Genomic DNA, 16,906 nt, shown 5'->3' with positions numbered 1-16,906 from the left:
GTGGTAGATAGTCAGGTGGTAGATAGCATTAGTGAATGCAGAGTCAGCATTGTTCTGAATTCTGTCCACTACCAGAAAATCCTTGGCTTCAAAGTGGCTTCAAAGTTTCTCCATCCATCCATCTTCTTCCGCTTTATCCGGGGCCGGGTCACGGGGGCAGCAGCCTAGCAGGGAAGCCCAGACTTCCCTCTTCCCAGCCACCTCCTCCAGCTTATCCGGGGGAACACCAAGGCGTTCCCAGGCCAGCCAAGAGATATAAGCTCTCCAGCGTGTCCTGGGTCTGCCCTGGGGCCTCCTCCCGGTGGGACATGCCCGGAACACCTCACCCAGGAGGCGCCCAGGAGGCATCCTTGTCAGATGCCTGAACCACCTCAGCTGGCTCCTTTCGATGTAGAGGAGCAGCTGCTCTACTCTGAGCCTCTCCCGGATGGCTGAACTTCTCACCCTATCTCTAAGGGAGAGGCCAGCCACCCTTCGAAGAAAGCTCATTTACACCGCTTGTTTCCGCGATCTCGTTCTCGTCATTACCCACAGCTCGTGGCCATAGGTGAGGGTAGGGACGTAGATCGACCGGTAAATTGAGAGCTTCGCTTTTACACTCAGCTCTTTCTTCACCATGACAGACCGGTGCAGCGTCCACATCACTGCGGCCGCAGCACCAGTTCGTCTGTCGATCTCCAGCTCACTTCTCCTATCACTCGCGAACAAGACCCCAAGATACTTGAACTCCTCCACTTGGGGCAGGAACTCATCCCCAACCCGGAGTGGGCACTCCACCTTTTTCCGGCTGAGAACCATGGCCTCAGATTTGGAGGTGCTGATCCTCATTCCCGCTGCTTCACACTCGACACTAATAACTGCTGTCATATCGAGTGAAAAAAATACAACATGCTTTTTTTACATAAATATTGGTACAATAAGTGGTGTAAAGTGTGTAATATAAAGTATTGAATGAATGTGTTTGAATGGGTGAGTGCAGCTTATAGTGTAAAATGACTGAATTGCCAGTAAGTGTAGAAAAGTTCCGTATATAAATATCAGTGCCATAATATTTAGACACAGTCGTGTAAATCTGATGTAGAAACCTGGTTTGGATATAGGGCTGGGACAACGCGTCGACGTAATCGATTACGTCGACGCAAAAAATACGTCGACGTAAAAAAATCTGCGTCGATGCGTCGTCACTTTCAAAAAAAGACATGGCGGCAGCGAGTAGCGGAATCATGAGTGAGGCAGTTGCAGTCAACTTAAATCACTCCACCCGAACACGCAGTTCTACAGTATGGGGATATTTTAACAGAAAAGGAAGTGATTCAGTCGTTTGCCGACTTTGTAAGGTGGAAATAGCCTTTCATAAAAGCACGACGGCTATGCACCAGCACCTCAAACGACTGCATCCAGGAGCAGCTTCTGCAAAGGACAAACCACCGTAAGTTTTCAACTTTTTTACTAACGCTAGTTTTTACCCGTTAATTCATCCAGACCCCCCCACGTAGACGTACACTCACTCATATACACAGAGATAAACACCCAACCTCCGTAAATGCAAAACTCATTTAAGCTGCTGAGCAGTAACATATAGCAGCTGCTGTTGTTATTGTTTTTTTGGTTTGTGGCCCATGCTGGCGAAATGAGTCTGAATGCACGCAGGCTGATTATCAGAATCGGCGAAAGACAAAAATGTGAGACAGCGAATTGGCCGCAGGAGAAATGTTAACAAGGATAATGCACCACCTGCTAAACGTAGCCGTCGTGGACACTATTACAACATTGTTAAAGTGCTTGCAAAAGCAAAATGACAATGAACTCTTGATTTGTCAAATTTAATGTGTTTCATCCTATTTGAACGCTGTTTTTATACATAATGCTTCTCCAGCTTGATCTTATAGGTCAAAGTTATGCCATCTAATGACTAGAAAGCAGTGCACCAGTAAAGGTGCCATCAGCCCTGGGTGTTTAAACGTTATCTTTTCCAGCCATCATGATTACTGCATATCATATGTTCAACATTGGGGATTATCATTAACCTCTTACTGTTATGCTATGAAAGCACATGGCATAACAGTATGTGTGTATATATCTATCTCAACCAGATCCTTATCAAATTATTTTGATATTATGCTTTCCATATGATTATTTTGTAATTATTCGAATTCATCTGTGTGCTGTGTGTGATTTATGATTTCAGGAATAAACAGAAAAGTCTGGAGGACTACTGTCAGAGAAGAAGTATACCATGCACCCCCCAGGGGGTGGCTGTACTTACTGAGAGCGTCTTAGCTATGATTTTAAAAGACAAGAGACCACTTGCTGTGGGTGAGGGATTCAAAGAAATGCTGACCACTTTCCAGCCAGGTTACACTCTGCCGTCTAAGCGTCATTTTACAAGCATGATGGAGAGAAAGTATGAAACTTCAGTGGAGAAACTAAGGAATGAACTAAAAAAAAAGCCTCCAAAACATCCAAAATCTCCCTTACCACTGATGCTTGGACAAGTCTGGTCACAGAGTCCTACTTAGGGGTAACTTGTCATTTCATTATTTGTTCAAAGACGCCATTTCTGCTGTTTGTATATTATTAATTTTTTGCTATGATTTCCTTTGTTATATTTGTTTTGCAAAACATTTAATTTTTTGTTAAAAACAGCAGATTGTAGTACAATGTTATTGTGGATTTTATTTTGTGAATGAAGAGCACTTTTTGGCAGAAAGCAAAGTGAATGTTACATTTTGTTTGTTTAAAGACACCATTGTTGCTATTTATTTGAAATGTTTTGTTAACTTTTCCTTAATTTTATATATGTTTGCACATTTCATTTCTTGTTAAATGCTATCTCTATTGTATTGATTGTACGACCTCTACAACTTTATTTTGAATTTTCTTTTTATTAAAAGGTCTTCAAATGAATAAATTTGTGTTTTTCATTTATATACATAAATTAGTAAATGTGAAATTGCTATACAAGTCAAATAATGGGGGAAAAAATCGTTAATCGAATCGAAATCGAATCGGATTGAAAAATGAATCGTTAGATTAATCGATGCATCGAAAAATTAATCGCTAGATTCATCGATTAGGAAAATAATCGATGAATCTAGCGATTCAGCCCTATTTGGATAATTTACTTCTATGCATCTCTGAGTCTTTGGACGTGTTGGTTACTTTCACAGTAAGTTTTATAGACTTTTAGATATCATCACTGTAAAAAGCATAAAACTTAAAACACCTTGGAAAGTAATTAAAAAAATATGCAAACATAAATTCCCGTATGAAAAATTTGCAAGAGAAAAATGTGGTGTACATTTCTCTCTGGTTTAGGGTGGGTCATGTGTCCAGGGTCAGTTTTGATAATATGCACATCACTGGAGCCCCCCTCTCCCTCTCCCTTTTGCACCTGTCCAATGCTAAATAATCGTAACAGACGTAACAGGTGAGTTGTTGTGTTGACAGATAATGATTGGAGAGGCCATCCTGTTTTGCTGTCTGTCTCGGAGAAAGCTCGGCGGTGGCGGTGAGGCTAACATCAACGCAGCTGGCTGCAACTTCAATTCCTTCATACGCAGAGCCGTCCGATTTGTTGGTAGGTTGATTTTTTTAAACTGCACACTTACTCATGTCACATAAAGGCAGTCCATGGTAGCCAGTTAAGAATTCTAGTACCTTTGTGGTGACACTTTTTTCCTTATGGGAGCTCAAAATGGGAATTTTACAAGACTCCCCAATTTATTCATATACATGCCGTTTTTTTATTCTATGCCATCAAGTGCTTTATAATTATTTTACGCACACTCTCGATACATTGGGAGGTGCCCAAGGGTACTTGGGCATTCCGAGTGGAGCAGCAAGGAATCAAACCATCAAACCTCTGATTAGCAGACCTGCTCTACCCTCTCTGAGCCACAGCCACCTCTATGTGTGCATTTTATCTGCTAACAGTAAAATTACTATTATCTCAATGGATTCATGCTTTTCGTTTTGGTTTTGCTTTATTAGCATTGGATATTAAAACTGATTCAGTCTCTAAAGACGATGCATTCATCCACAGTGCTAAACCAAAATCATATAATTCCAGCATTACCCAAAAGTAACAAACACAAACTTTGTTTTTAAACCATTTTTGGTTTGGTCATTACTACATGGTAAATCATCCAAATGGTAAATCATCCAAATACATCCACTTTATAAATTAGCACATCATCCACATTGCAGTGTCACACTATTTGCTTCACTTAATAAATCCGACCTGTCATGGTCCTGGGCCATGTGGGCCCAGTGTTCTTAGTTTTCTTGTATGTTTGTATTTTGTTCCCTGTTTAGGTTCTGTTTCCTGAGTTGCCCTGTTGTGTTGTTCCCTGAGTGCTTTCCCTTTGTGACTCTCACCCCCTGTGTGCCCCTCTGTGTATTCATGAGCCCTCGTCCCCTTTCGTGTTTATTCCGTGTCTCCCCTGCCCGTTATGTTGGTGTTCTCCCCGTGCTCTCTCTCCTCCTGTCTGAACCTCTGTACTTCCTGTTTCACCTCTACCGTCAGTGTTGTGTTCACTCCTGCCATGTCCCGTGATTATTATCAGTGTCACCTGTGTTCCCCGTGTGCTCCCACTTCCCTCGTTAACCCTCTGTGTATTTATGTCTGCGTCTCCCTCAGTTCTGTGTCGCGTTTTCCCTCATGTTGTGTGTGTTCTTCCCTGTGTTTCTTGGCGAGCTTTGTATTTAGTTTTCCCAGTTTAGTTTTGTATTTCCTACATTCTGCCTCTCCAGCATTAAAGCTGTAATTTTTGAGTTCATCCCCGTGTCTGTGAGTTTTGCATTTTGGGTCCTCCTCCTGCCTGCCACACAGCGATCCATGACACGGCCACATAAATACTCTCTCACTCACACAAAGAAAATATAATACATAATACAACACTTCACGGTAATTTTATGGCAAAGTTGTTTGTCGACTGCAGCCTCAATTGTGTAGTTAATTTATTATTCATCGTCATTTTACCCTCCTTCATTTTTGCTATTATTAATTGTTGGACAATTCGTGCGGCGTTGAGAGCAACCATTGAAAAACTGAGCTGAGTTAAACTGGACTGGATTGTGAAGTGATCCAGCGTCAGACTATACCGCGATACATTATTTTGTCTAAATAATACAACCATACAATTTAAACTAAACATTGTAAAATCTGATATTCTCACTCTTTTTCCTCTTGGTAAGCACATATCTCACCATCTATCCTCAGGAGTTCATGCGTTCGGTCTTTGTGCCACGGCCCTCATCACAGACGTCCTCCAACTGATGACTGGATACCCAACACCATATTTCCTAACTGTGTGTAAACCCAATTACACCACCCTAAATGTCAGCTGTGAACAGAACCCATACATAATGGAAGATATTTGCTCAGGGAGTGACCCTGCAGCAATCAACCAGGGCAGGTAAGGAAAGAAAAAACACTCGATATGCTCCACTTTACACTGAAAGACTTGGATTCTGAACACTTTCACGCAAACGACACACAAATTAAGAGTGGATCAGTTTTGTAGTCAAGAAAAATCATTTAACGTGATTCTTTGTGATGCTTTATATCACTAGCTATAAAGTACATTAGCACTCTTAGAGGGGAATATAAGACAATTGTCTTATAAAACAGAGAAAAAAAGGCTTTTTCTTTTTAATATTATTATGAAGTATATCACATAAAGAACAGAGCAGGGATAGATTGGAAAACTTACAGACAAGACAGAGTTGGTAAGAAAAATAATACCAGCAGGACTGTGAATGTGTGCAGTGAATGTGAGGGTGTTAATTTTATTCAGTCCAGGTTTAATGCAAATTAGGAGAGAATTATGACAATAATAATAATTATAGTTCAAGCCAAACATCACCACCAATAATCCCAATCAATAACTACGACCAACAATGACAATAATAACAGTGTCAATCCCAAAATGACTTACTTACCTGGATGACTGAGCATGCATCAAGACAGATAATGACAACAAATTACAACAATAATACCGTTATAAGAAAATTATAGGGAATAACTCAATTGCATGCATCATCAATTCTGCAAAAGTATGCTGGAAGGATGATGACGCTTCTTCAGAAGCTGGACAATGATGCCAGGAAAAGCACGAAGCAACTAAGTAGGTCATTAGAAGAAGAAACAAACTACTGGAGAGAGGAAGATGATCAGGGAGCCAGAAAGAGACAAGATGAGAAAATTAAAGAGAATGAGGGAAGGAAAACAGCCTAATTACACACCAGGGAGGGAGAGAGTGTATGAAACAAGTGAATTCAATACACATGACATTAATGAAAACAGGAAAAAAGAACAAAGGGGAAAACACAGATAAGTCAAATGAAAATTCAGTTTGGATTTCATTTCTGCTGTGCTAATAGCAACACAGGCAAAGTCACCACTCTGAAAGACTTTTATCATTTGGCTCTTTTACATCAACAATGTGGACTTGTGATTTAAATCAAAGGATTTAACACAAGTTTTGCACAAATTGTTTAGATGTATCGCCATTTCAATACATGTCACATATTTCAAAATCAAATGTTCAAAGTAAAGCTTTTAAATATGGATTGTTTTTTAGATCTGGATAAAACACCTTTAGAGTCAATGGCCTGTATTTGTGTAGCACTTTTACTAGCCCTAAGGACCCCATAGCGCTTTACACATCCAGTCATCCACCCATCAGTGATGGCAGCTACATTGTAGTAGCTGACCACCACCAGTAGGCAACGGGTGAAGTGTCTTGCCCAAGGACACAACGACCGAGACTGTCCAAGCCGGGGCTCAAACCAGCAACCTTCCGGTTACAAGGCAAACTCCCAACTCTTGAGCCACGATCGCCCCACCAATGACCACCTTAAATGACCACCTACAGTACAAATATCACACGATACTGTGTTTCCTGTGATTTATCTTCATGCTTGTTTGAATTATGATCAGGTGAATGACTTTCTTTGCCTTAAGAAACTCTTGAGCTGTTTTTGCAATATGAATATGACTGAAACTGAGAAGAAAGTACGAGCCTGTACACTTCACAACTCATTCTGCTACTTCTATCAGCAGTCACATCATCAAGAAACATTACTGAAACAGTTCCACCTTGTACCATACATGCCCATGCAATAATGCTGTGATATACTTCAGATCATGAGTGTTCTTTTCCATCTCTATACCTTTCTCTTACCATCCTTCTAGTACAAGTTAATCTTGATTTCCCCTACCCAAAGAATTTTTCTTGACTGAGTAGGTCATGTTGTGTGGTCATCATGGTCTTTTGGTGTTGCTGAGCTGGCCGGTGCATTCTTTTTTTTTTTTAACAATGTACCATGTTCTGCCTTTTATAAATTACACTGGATTATACAGTTTTGCACACTGCACTAGAGCTCCCTCTAGTGGCTGATGTGTAATATTGTTTTAAGTGCTTTGGAAAAAGAAAAATAGAGGAAGTCCATCCAAGATGGCTGAACGTAATGCCGAAATATTACAGTTTTAACCTGATATGGACCTTAAAATATTGTTGCTTTGGACGATATTTGTCTGTAAGAATGAGTGATGATAAAATAATTGTCTCTTTGTTTTGTTTAAAAATGGTATGATAATTTGTAAGTTTAGGTGAGATCAACACCAAGGTACCTGTAGCTGTCCACAGTCTCAATGTACCTTGTATGTTCAGTGGTTGCAGTGGAGGATGTTTGTGCCTGTGGAAGTCTACCACCAGCTCCTTGGTTTTTCTAGTGTTGATCTGGAGGTAGTTCTGCTGACACCAGTCCACAAGGCCATAGGTCAGTTTTCATCAGTGATGAGACCAACTATTGCAGAGTCATCAGAGAACTTCTGCAGGAAGCACTGGGTGGAGTTGTGAGAGAAGTCTGCAGTGTAGATGGTGAAGAGGAACGGAGCCAGAACCGTTCCCTGTGGGGCCCCCATACTGCAGACAACCCTGTCCGACACACAGCCCTGAGTTCTCGCATACTGTGATCGGTCAGTAAGGTAGTGAAAGATTGTGAAAACTGCATTTCCCAGAATCCTTTGCAGTAGAGATGGAATGTTCTCAGGTTTAGCTAGAAAATGAAAAGTTTTTGGGAAGCCATTATATATCTTGCTCTGATGTCAGGTTTTTGTGTTGTACACCCTTTTTTTGAAGTCTCATATGAAGATTATTGTTCCTGTCCATTTTCTTGGCTAAGTGCATTTGCTACAACACACTCCACCATTCCATACTTGGTATCCGTAGCCAGTCTTGGTAATGATCTGGCTGAGTTTGTTCGCCACTTCCCAATCCTCCTGATGAAGGCCCTTCCTGTTGATCTTGTACAGTTCAAGGCATTACAGGATCCATGTGTGAGGCATTGAGTCATAGGCTTTGTTGTAGTCTATTCATGCAGCGCGCAGGTTGGCCAGTCTGGTCTCACAGTCTCAAGTGACTGCCCTGTCTACACTTGTACTGTATTGACTCTGTGTTTAATCATTACAAGACAAAAAATTAGATTAGATACAACCTCCTCTTTTTGGAATCTGTACATGCTTATTCCAATATAAGTAAGACAAGACATTGTAATTCACATGCTTAAAATGGATGGAACCTGGACTTTTCTGGTCATGATTTCTGATACCATACTTATCCTTACCCATAGAAAAAAGTGCTTGTGTTAATAGGTGAATGAGGCAAGTTCTGTAAAGCTTTGAGTGCTCCGGTGCTTTGGAGTAAAAGAAGCATGTTTCACTTCGCATTACCTCAGTAAGGCGATGTGAAAATGAACAAATATCATCTTAGGTTGACTTAAATGTGCTTTGTTCCCCTTTTATTAAAACACAGAAAAACACATCACACAAAAATACTGCAAAAGGAAACGGTTGCCTTATATGCATTAAGTGTATAAACTCAAAATGCACATCTCACTTAAAAATTAAGATAGCCAAATGTAAACAAATCAACTTGTTAGAGTCCTAAATGATCACCTTTAAAGTGCTAATAACATCATGTACAGTGAGACAAGCATGGAGAACAGCACTGACTGGGAGAGGCTTTGAACAGACGACATACTCAGTTCAATTCAACATGTACGACTTTAAGAATGCACAATGCACTCTTTACTGTAACATAAGTAATACCACACAAATTCATTATTACCATTTGCATAATGTGCTTCTTCTGCAATAAATAATTTCAACTTGTTCTAGAATATATTTCACCTTCACAACCTGTAATGAAATTGTTGACATAATTTTTTATTAAATACTTTTTAATTTAATCTAATTAATAATAACTTCTGTTGTTGCAGGATGTGGTAATAATCTTCCCTGTGGTATCAAAAATGGTATTAAGTATCAAGTATTTTCCTAGGCATTGGCATGAAGTTTGAATATCTAGTAATGTGACAACCATAGTCCTTTAAGATGCAGCTATAAAAAATTAGAAGTATTTTAGATGTTAGGAGGGGTATCACTGCATAAATGGATTGGTTCTTATATAGTGCTTTTCTACTCCACCTGAGTACTTTTTCTCATTCACCCATTCATGCAAGCACTTTTTTCTATGCAAGATTTATACTCTGATGGATGCACCAAAGAACAACTTGTAGTGATTTTCTTGGCCAAAGACATTTGGTATGCAGACTGGAGCATGCAGGGATTGAACTACCAACCACTAACCTTCTAATAAGGTAGATGACCTGCTCTGCCTCCTGAGCTATAGACACCACATAGCAGTGGGAGGCCTCACATTACAAGGGTGCACAGTCTCGTCACATCTGATTTGTAGAACTGAACAATAAACACAAACGTTTTTCCTTTTGCTCCCTACATTTTAACATAAATATATACTTTCTACTCCTTACATTTTCAAAACAGGCTCACTACTTCTTACTGACCAGTTGGTATAGAAGAGAATAACTCCCCCCAAAAATGCAGCATTTATGTCATGAGAACTACCCTGAGCAGTAATGACAAGAAAAATTATATCCTAGTCATTATACAAGAAGGGAAAAAAACAATTTAACTTGGAAAACCAACTGGAAAAATCAATTTGTCATCAACATGATTACAATTACCAGTAATCAAGTAACTTGAACAAATACTTGTTTGTACAAAAGATGTACAAAAAAACACCCACACAATTTCTAGGATGTTATGTGTTTTTAACAGAATACTTTATTTTCAGATGTCATGGTTTTCTTCGTTTATGTCCCCTAAGGCTGAAGTATGATTTTCTGATTGTTAATTAGAAAGAAAATACAAAAGTTGAAGCAGAAGAGACAAGTTTCTCTGAAGAGATGGTGAATAGACAGATTTTAAAGAATGAACATTACAAACATTTAATCTCTCTAATATTGTATCTGACAGAATTTTTTTTAAAGCAGCACAACTGTGTGTATGTGCTGTATGTGTTGTTCTGAGTTTACAACTGGACTTCTTCCCCCTCTGAGAGAGACAGTGGTCTGTTCCTTCCTGCATGTGTTCCAAGAGCCAAATAGGTGCTTTTTGGACGCTACTACTACGACTGGTTTAAAGGACGCTTCAAATGATTATTGCACTCCAGCTTTAAATATTATGCATGTCTTTTGTATTATTTATTACGTTTTGTATTGAAACCTGAGTTTTAAACTGACATACATTGCAACACTTGTGTTACAATGAGATTAATGCAGATATAATTATAATGGTTATGTCAGCACTAGAGTTGACCCACTTCTAGTGCTGACATAAGCTGTGCTATCTGTTTTCAAACCCTTAATGCAATTTGCATGACACCACAGATGTTGCAACTGTGCAACTATGTTTTCAGGATGAACACACAAACAAATCATACAGCTCCATAAATGCACCAACACTTACCAATGTGCACACATGCAGAGTCAGGAGTTAGCATGAGGCTTTAATATCAGGAGCTGTCATAAGTAGGTCATGGATGGAGCAAAGTGAGAAACTAAGCTACAGATTCACTTTCCTTCTGTAGCACTCTGCAGTTTATAACGCTAGCTTAATTTGGTTCTGCTTTGTTTATATAGGCCAGTTTACAACAATAGTAGCCTTAGGCAAGCCTTGTCTCTATGCTTGTATGTGTTTCATTAGTAAACATATGACTGCAATGTTACAGAGCACATGAAATGAGGTTCAGTTTTGGTTCAGTCATTTAGTCCCTAAGATAGTGTGTAGGATTTTGGTTTTGATATCTCAGGCCAGTTGTGTTTCTTTTTACCTCCTGCTCTCCTGCTGAGGTGAATCTTGGATGAATTTGTTTTTGTTCTTTTGTCTCTTGCAGGAAATCCTTCCCATCACAGCATGCTACTCTGGCATCCTTTGCTGCCGTCTATGTTTCGGTGAGTGATGTTTTGAGCTCGTGCAAATGGTAATCCCCAATGTTACAGCAGAAGTCCCTCACAACTTCTTAGGATACCGTTGTCTATTTGACTTAACAAAAAAACTTAAATTCAACTTATCTTCTTATTTTTTTTATCAGTTACATAACAAACAACTCAACCCTCTGTGAACCAAACAGGCTTTCTTTTCAGTTAAAATGTAAAATGAGTTTTTCTCCTCATGGAATATGTCTGTGAAGGTTCTCAGTCATCCAGGTTTTCGTAGTTTAAGGAGCTTGAAAAGAAAAGGATCTGGACAAAGAGTGACCTTGGTCCTTTAGATGCAGATGGACTGTCGAGTCCATCTCGACGGGACAAGACTCAGCTGTCCATCTAAAGGACAAAGGTCACTCTTTTGAGGACGCCAGTGTTCACATTTTGGACAGAGAAGACCAATGGTTTGAAAGAAGGGTGAAAGAAGCCATCTATGTCCTCTGTGAGCGACCATCTTTGAACAGAGGCGGTGGTTTACGACACCAACTGTCTGCCATCTATAATCCAGTTTTGAGATCCTTCCCTCAGCACACATCCTAGAGCATTTGACCTCAGGAAATCACAAGATGGGGTGGGGCTAGGTTTCACAATGAGCTCACCCAAAACCCTGGCTGATTGTGACCTACACCCATTTTCACACCTTGGCTCATGTGATTAGGGAGAGAATCATTAGGGGGTCCATGACGTTCGTGGGGGGACACTCCCATGGAGCTTAAATCTGGGACTCTTTACACCAGTTGCTCTTAGAACTGAAGAAGCTTCTCGGATGAAACATCTTCAAGGAAACTTAAAGAAGTCCGGACACTTTTCTTTCCGAGCTCCTTAGACTCCTCATGGAAGATGCTTTGAGCAGCAAAAGTGAAAATTGTTGTATTTAGACATAGGAAAAATGCACTTATATTGGTGAATGAGACATATTGTACAAAGTGCTGAAATTGTTCAAAATCAATTGTATCAGCTTCAGCTGAGTGTAGCTTCAGCTCATTCCTTAGATGTGCACTCCATAAATTTGTTTTTATTGTTTGGGGGAAATGGTAGTATTTTGAGACAGATCCACAGTATGCTACCTCCCTAAGCGTATATGACAAAAACCAATAAGCTTAAGGCTATAAATAAAACCAGTATTGTATTTGCCGTATGTTGCAGATGTATTTCAACAGCACTCTGACGGACTCATCCAAGCTACTTAAGCCCCTGCTCGTCTTTTCTTTTATTATGAGTGCCATCATTTGTGGCTTGACCAGGATTATTCAATACAAGAACCACGCAATGGACGTCTACCTGGGCTTTCTACTTGGAGGTGCTGTTGCTGTCTATCTGGTATGGAATTAGATGTGGTTTTTGCCACTATGGGTACAGATGTTCTCATCATAATAAAAGTTTATGTTTGGAGACACATGTGTTGGCTGCTTTTAAGTTTTCAACCAACTTAATTTAAATCAAGGTTAGATATTTTATCAGGTACAGTATGTATGAGATTTAGTTGGATTCAAATTGAGTTAGACAATCACCAAAGTCAGTGGGATTTTTTCTCACATCAAAGCACTCAATCAAATAGTCTCATGAAAGACTGGCGCTTTCAATGTAGTATAAAGCATTGAACCGACTAAATTGTTCACAGTGTTATGGGTGGGATTAAGGGACCTGAATCCATCCAGTTCAACAATAGACCCATCCTGAAGGCCCATGAGAAGTATTTTCTGTTTTTCCTTAATTTATACACACACTTGAAATCGCTTGTAATAAAAAGGGTAGTATTACTGTAGTTACAAGGCCCTGCCCAAATTACACTAGCCTATCCAAAATCAGAATCCAGGTATCAAGCATGAAATCATATTAATATTATATTAGGTTTTAAGTAAAAGAATCTAGAAGTGTTTCTCTGTTTCTCTGTTGCCAGGGATTGTATGCAGTTGGAAATTTTCAGTCTAGTGAGGAGACCAGCAGCAGTCCTCCTGCACTTGTGCACTGCCCACCTTGCTCCTTGCCACATATTAGCCAGGAAGCTGTCCTTAACCACCTGCAAATGAAAGCTAGCATATCTGGGGAGCCTACCATCCCCATCTCCCATTCTGAGGGTCTGCTTCACCGAGGTCTTCAGCAGCAGAGGCCCGATGGAAGCCTGAAGCGCTCTAGTGCAGATGTGGAAGTGATATCCCCACACAGCCCCCACAGCAAAGATGCCATGATGACCTTTAGTCACACTCTCCCTCGGGTCCACACCCCACAGGCTATGGCAGCATATGAAGAGGCAGCTAGGCGCCATGCTGCCACCCTCCACCATGCCTCCATGGACTCTAGCCGCTCAAAGCAGCTTTTGTCTCAATGGAAAAGTAAGAACAACACTCATAAGTGTTCTCTTCAGGTCCCAGATTCATTCTCCTCGTCTGTAGACTCGTCATCAGGGCCGCCCTCCCAGCATCCACACCATCATGGCAGCATGGAGCTCCGATCAAGCTCTGAGCCATCTGCTATGGGTCTGAATGGTGGTTTTGATGCCCATGCATATATGGCCAAACTGGCCACAGGTGCTAGTACCACTTTACCCACTAACTGTAGTGGTATCACTGGAGGAGCTAGGATAAACATGCAGCCTCGACCTGGGTCTTCTCAACTGGTCCACATACCAGAGGAAGGTCATGAAAGTTATGCCATCTCTGACAGGACAGTGGGAGGCGGAGGAGGAAATGAGGGGATGTCAACAACAAACAGCACTATCCAGGCTACCTGGCAAAGAGCTGCAGAGAAGACTGCAACCTGCAGGACTAATGAAAATGGGCAGAATCTCCAACCTCGAATCATGCAAGTGATTGCTATGTCTAAACAGCAGGGACTTCTACAGACCCATTCCAAAAGCTTAGATGAAAGCAGCATGGCATGCAACAACACAGGGAGTTTCCAAGGCACTGCTCACTACAGGGCACTTACTGATCAAGACCCCACCAACACCACAGGGCCCAGCTCATTGGGCAGCACATCAGGCAGTATTTCAGGGAGCACTGGTGCAATTGTCAGAGTAGAAGCACACCCCGAAAACAGCAGACCAGTGATCCAAGCTCCATCTACAGATGGAAGCGGAACATGGAGGTGGCGATCCCTGGATCACGGCACTGGAGCTGGTGGAGGTACAGAGACGATTGGTGTAGGGGGAGCATCAAGTGGGTGTTTGAGGCAGTCTTTTGAGCTCAATGATCTGAACAGAGACTCAGAAAGCTCTGACTCAATACGTGAAGGATCTATTGACAGAAAGCGTGCCAATCACATTGTTACTACCACCGCCACCATTAGCACCCCACCCATAATTACAGTTCACACGCAGAAAACTGGGCAGTCAGAGCAGAGGGTTCAACCACAGGGCCTCTCTACTATAAGGGTAACTCCAGGTGATGGAAGCACTTCTGGGTCTGGAGGAGGTGGTGGCAGTGGCGAAGGTGGAGAGAGTGCTTCAGAAACCCCTTCAGTCACCTCAAGTCGAGAGTCCACACTACAAAGAAAAGTCAATAACATCATCCTGATTCCAGAGAGAGCCAACAGCCCAGATAATGCTCGGAATATTTTCTACAAGGGAACATCTATTACTCCTGTTTACAAGGACTAAAATAATAAAAAACTGAGCACTGCTGAGATGCAACGATATTTTTAAGGAATCCCCAAATTTACAACCTGCCAATGTCTATATGATAATAAAATAAAAGAAAGGGTTTTAGTCAGCATGATTTTTGTAAGTGTTTACACTAAAGCACAACCTTTTAAGTGTTGTAGAAATCACTGTGTACTTTTGTGGTCACTCCCTATTGTAATGTAGATGCTCTGCCAGTGGAACCTTTTTTATAGTGTTTTGGATAAAAACATCCACAAAAAAGTAGCGCAGAAACAATGAAAGTGTAGCAGACTACTAAAAATACTTGTATCATAGCCGTAAAACCAATGTTTCGTTCTCTGAACTGTAAATACTGTGTATGGTGCTACACCCCCCAAAACAGTTCACGTACTACATGACATAATGTAAAATCCCAATAGATGCAAAATGTAATATTTCATAAAGCGTTAAAGAATGACATGTGAAAGAGAGAACTTTTATATTCTGTCTCTTTTCTGTACAAATTCCACATATTCAACAAAACACTGTTTAAACCATAAGTGTGCTTAGCATTCCTTCTGTAGCTATGACGTCAAATATGCTGTGACTTGCACTGAAATAAGTGTTTACTGTACAACGTATATCGTTAACCCCAATTTTGTCTTTATATCCTCTACCTATATTTGGACCTCCACGTGGGTCCCAGATCTAAGCACAACAAGGCAGCAAACTGGTGAAATCTTCTTCTTTATACTGAGAGGTAATTAGTAAATTTTTAAAAAGGCAGTGCAATTAACCTCAAGTCTCCTTCCCTACGTGGCAGGATGATTTAAATTGTCTTTGTAGCTTTTAGTGGAACGCTTTAACTTTTTGTTCACAATAAAGTAACAGAATATTCAGCACCTAGAGTTTGGATATAAAAAACATGTCTACAGTCCCTAAATTGCTCACCCATTTCAGCAGGTGGCCCACATGTTAAAAGGCTACAGCACAGGCCTGGGTTTGAATCTGCTCCAGGTTCCTGCATGTCGTGTCCCTTCTCTCGACCTGCTTTCCTGTCCACTTTCTCCATAATGTCCTAGCAAAACAAGGGGAAAAAAACCTATGCATTTTCAGGCACAGATCTATAGCAGTGTAAAAGCATGTGTTGCACCATAATTTTAATGTCACGTACCCTTTGTTAAAATTTGAATTATAACTTCTGAGGTTATTTTGCATTTAACACATCTAAAAGTAATTTTAATTACAGTCTCGTTACCAGATAGAGACAAATCTGGTCTTTAAGTGATGACGTGATGAATCCTGCTTCTGGGCCCAAACTACTCTGAATTTATTAAGGCTCTTGTGTTTTTAACATGTTTTAATGCTTTCTATCTTGTTCTATTTAATCTCAACAAGCCCTTAACCCTTTAGAGCCGGTCGGAGCGGGCACGCTCTGTTTTGCTTAACTATTTTTAAATCCCGGTAGCTCTGCAACCACGTAAGCTAGCGCAATAATTTGTTTTTGCATATGAAACCGGAGGAGTTGTACTTACATCTTATGCCATCAGCTTGTCCTCGGTCACAGTTTCCTTCCACATATAGCTTTGCAAAAACTGCATAAAAGCACTTGCAGCAACAAAAACATAATATTCCAGAAACACGCTTTGCCGATCCGATCAGCTGTTCATAACACTTCCTACGTTGGAACAGACGTCAGCGCGAACTATCGCATGTCCGCCATGACCTGCCCGAAACCGGAAGTGACGTCATTTTTGCGGAAATGTAGTTGTTTTTTTTTTACCATCGGGGCCTCAGGGCCTATACTGGTGTTTTTAAAAGTTATGTTTGACTTTCTGACTTTCTGTGTCTTTTCTGGGATGCTTAGGACTCATATTGCACTGCTGGAAATAGTTTATTTTGATGCAGATGCTGCTTTTTTGCAAATTTGCAGTATAATATTTATTTTCGTTTTTCCTGCAGTATATA

At 40.6% G+C, this 16,906-nt stretch overlaps 1 protein-coding gene across 1 annotated transcript in view; it reads left to right on the top strand.

Annotated features, from left to right (window-relative positions):
- Positions 1-15,510, top strand: part of plppr4b (phospholipid phosphatase related 4b) — a 46,670-nt gene extending 31,160 nt beyond the window's left edge. The window contains exons 3-7 of the mRNA XM_080865669.1: positions 3,451-3,580; positions 5,225-5,420; positions 11,268-11,325; positions 12,505-12,678; positions 13,259-15,510. Coding sequence (XP_080721795.1) covers positions 3,451-3,580; positions 5,225-5,420; positions 11,268-11,325; positions 12,505-12,678; positions 13,259-14,956 — 2,256 coding nt within the window. The 3' untranslated portion in view covers positions 14,957-15,510. The remainder of the gene's footprint in view (positions 1-3,450; positions 3,581-5,224; positions 5,421-11,267; positions 11,326-12,504; positions 12,679-13,258) is intronic.
- The last annotated feature ends 1,396 nt before the right edge of the window (positions 15,511-16,906 follow it).

The sequence above is a fragment of the Rhamphochromis sp. 'chilingali' genome (genome assembly GCF_963969265.1).
Source record: "Rhamphochromis sp. 'chilingali' genome assembly, chromosome: 18".
NCBI lineage: Eukaryota > Metazoa > Chordata > Actinopteri > Cichliformes > Cichlidae > Rhamphochromis > Rhamphochromis sp. 'chilingali'.
This window is presented reverse-complemented; position numbering and strand designations above follow the sequence as displayed.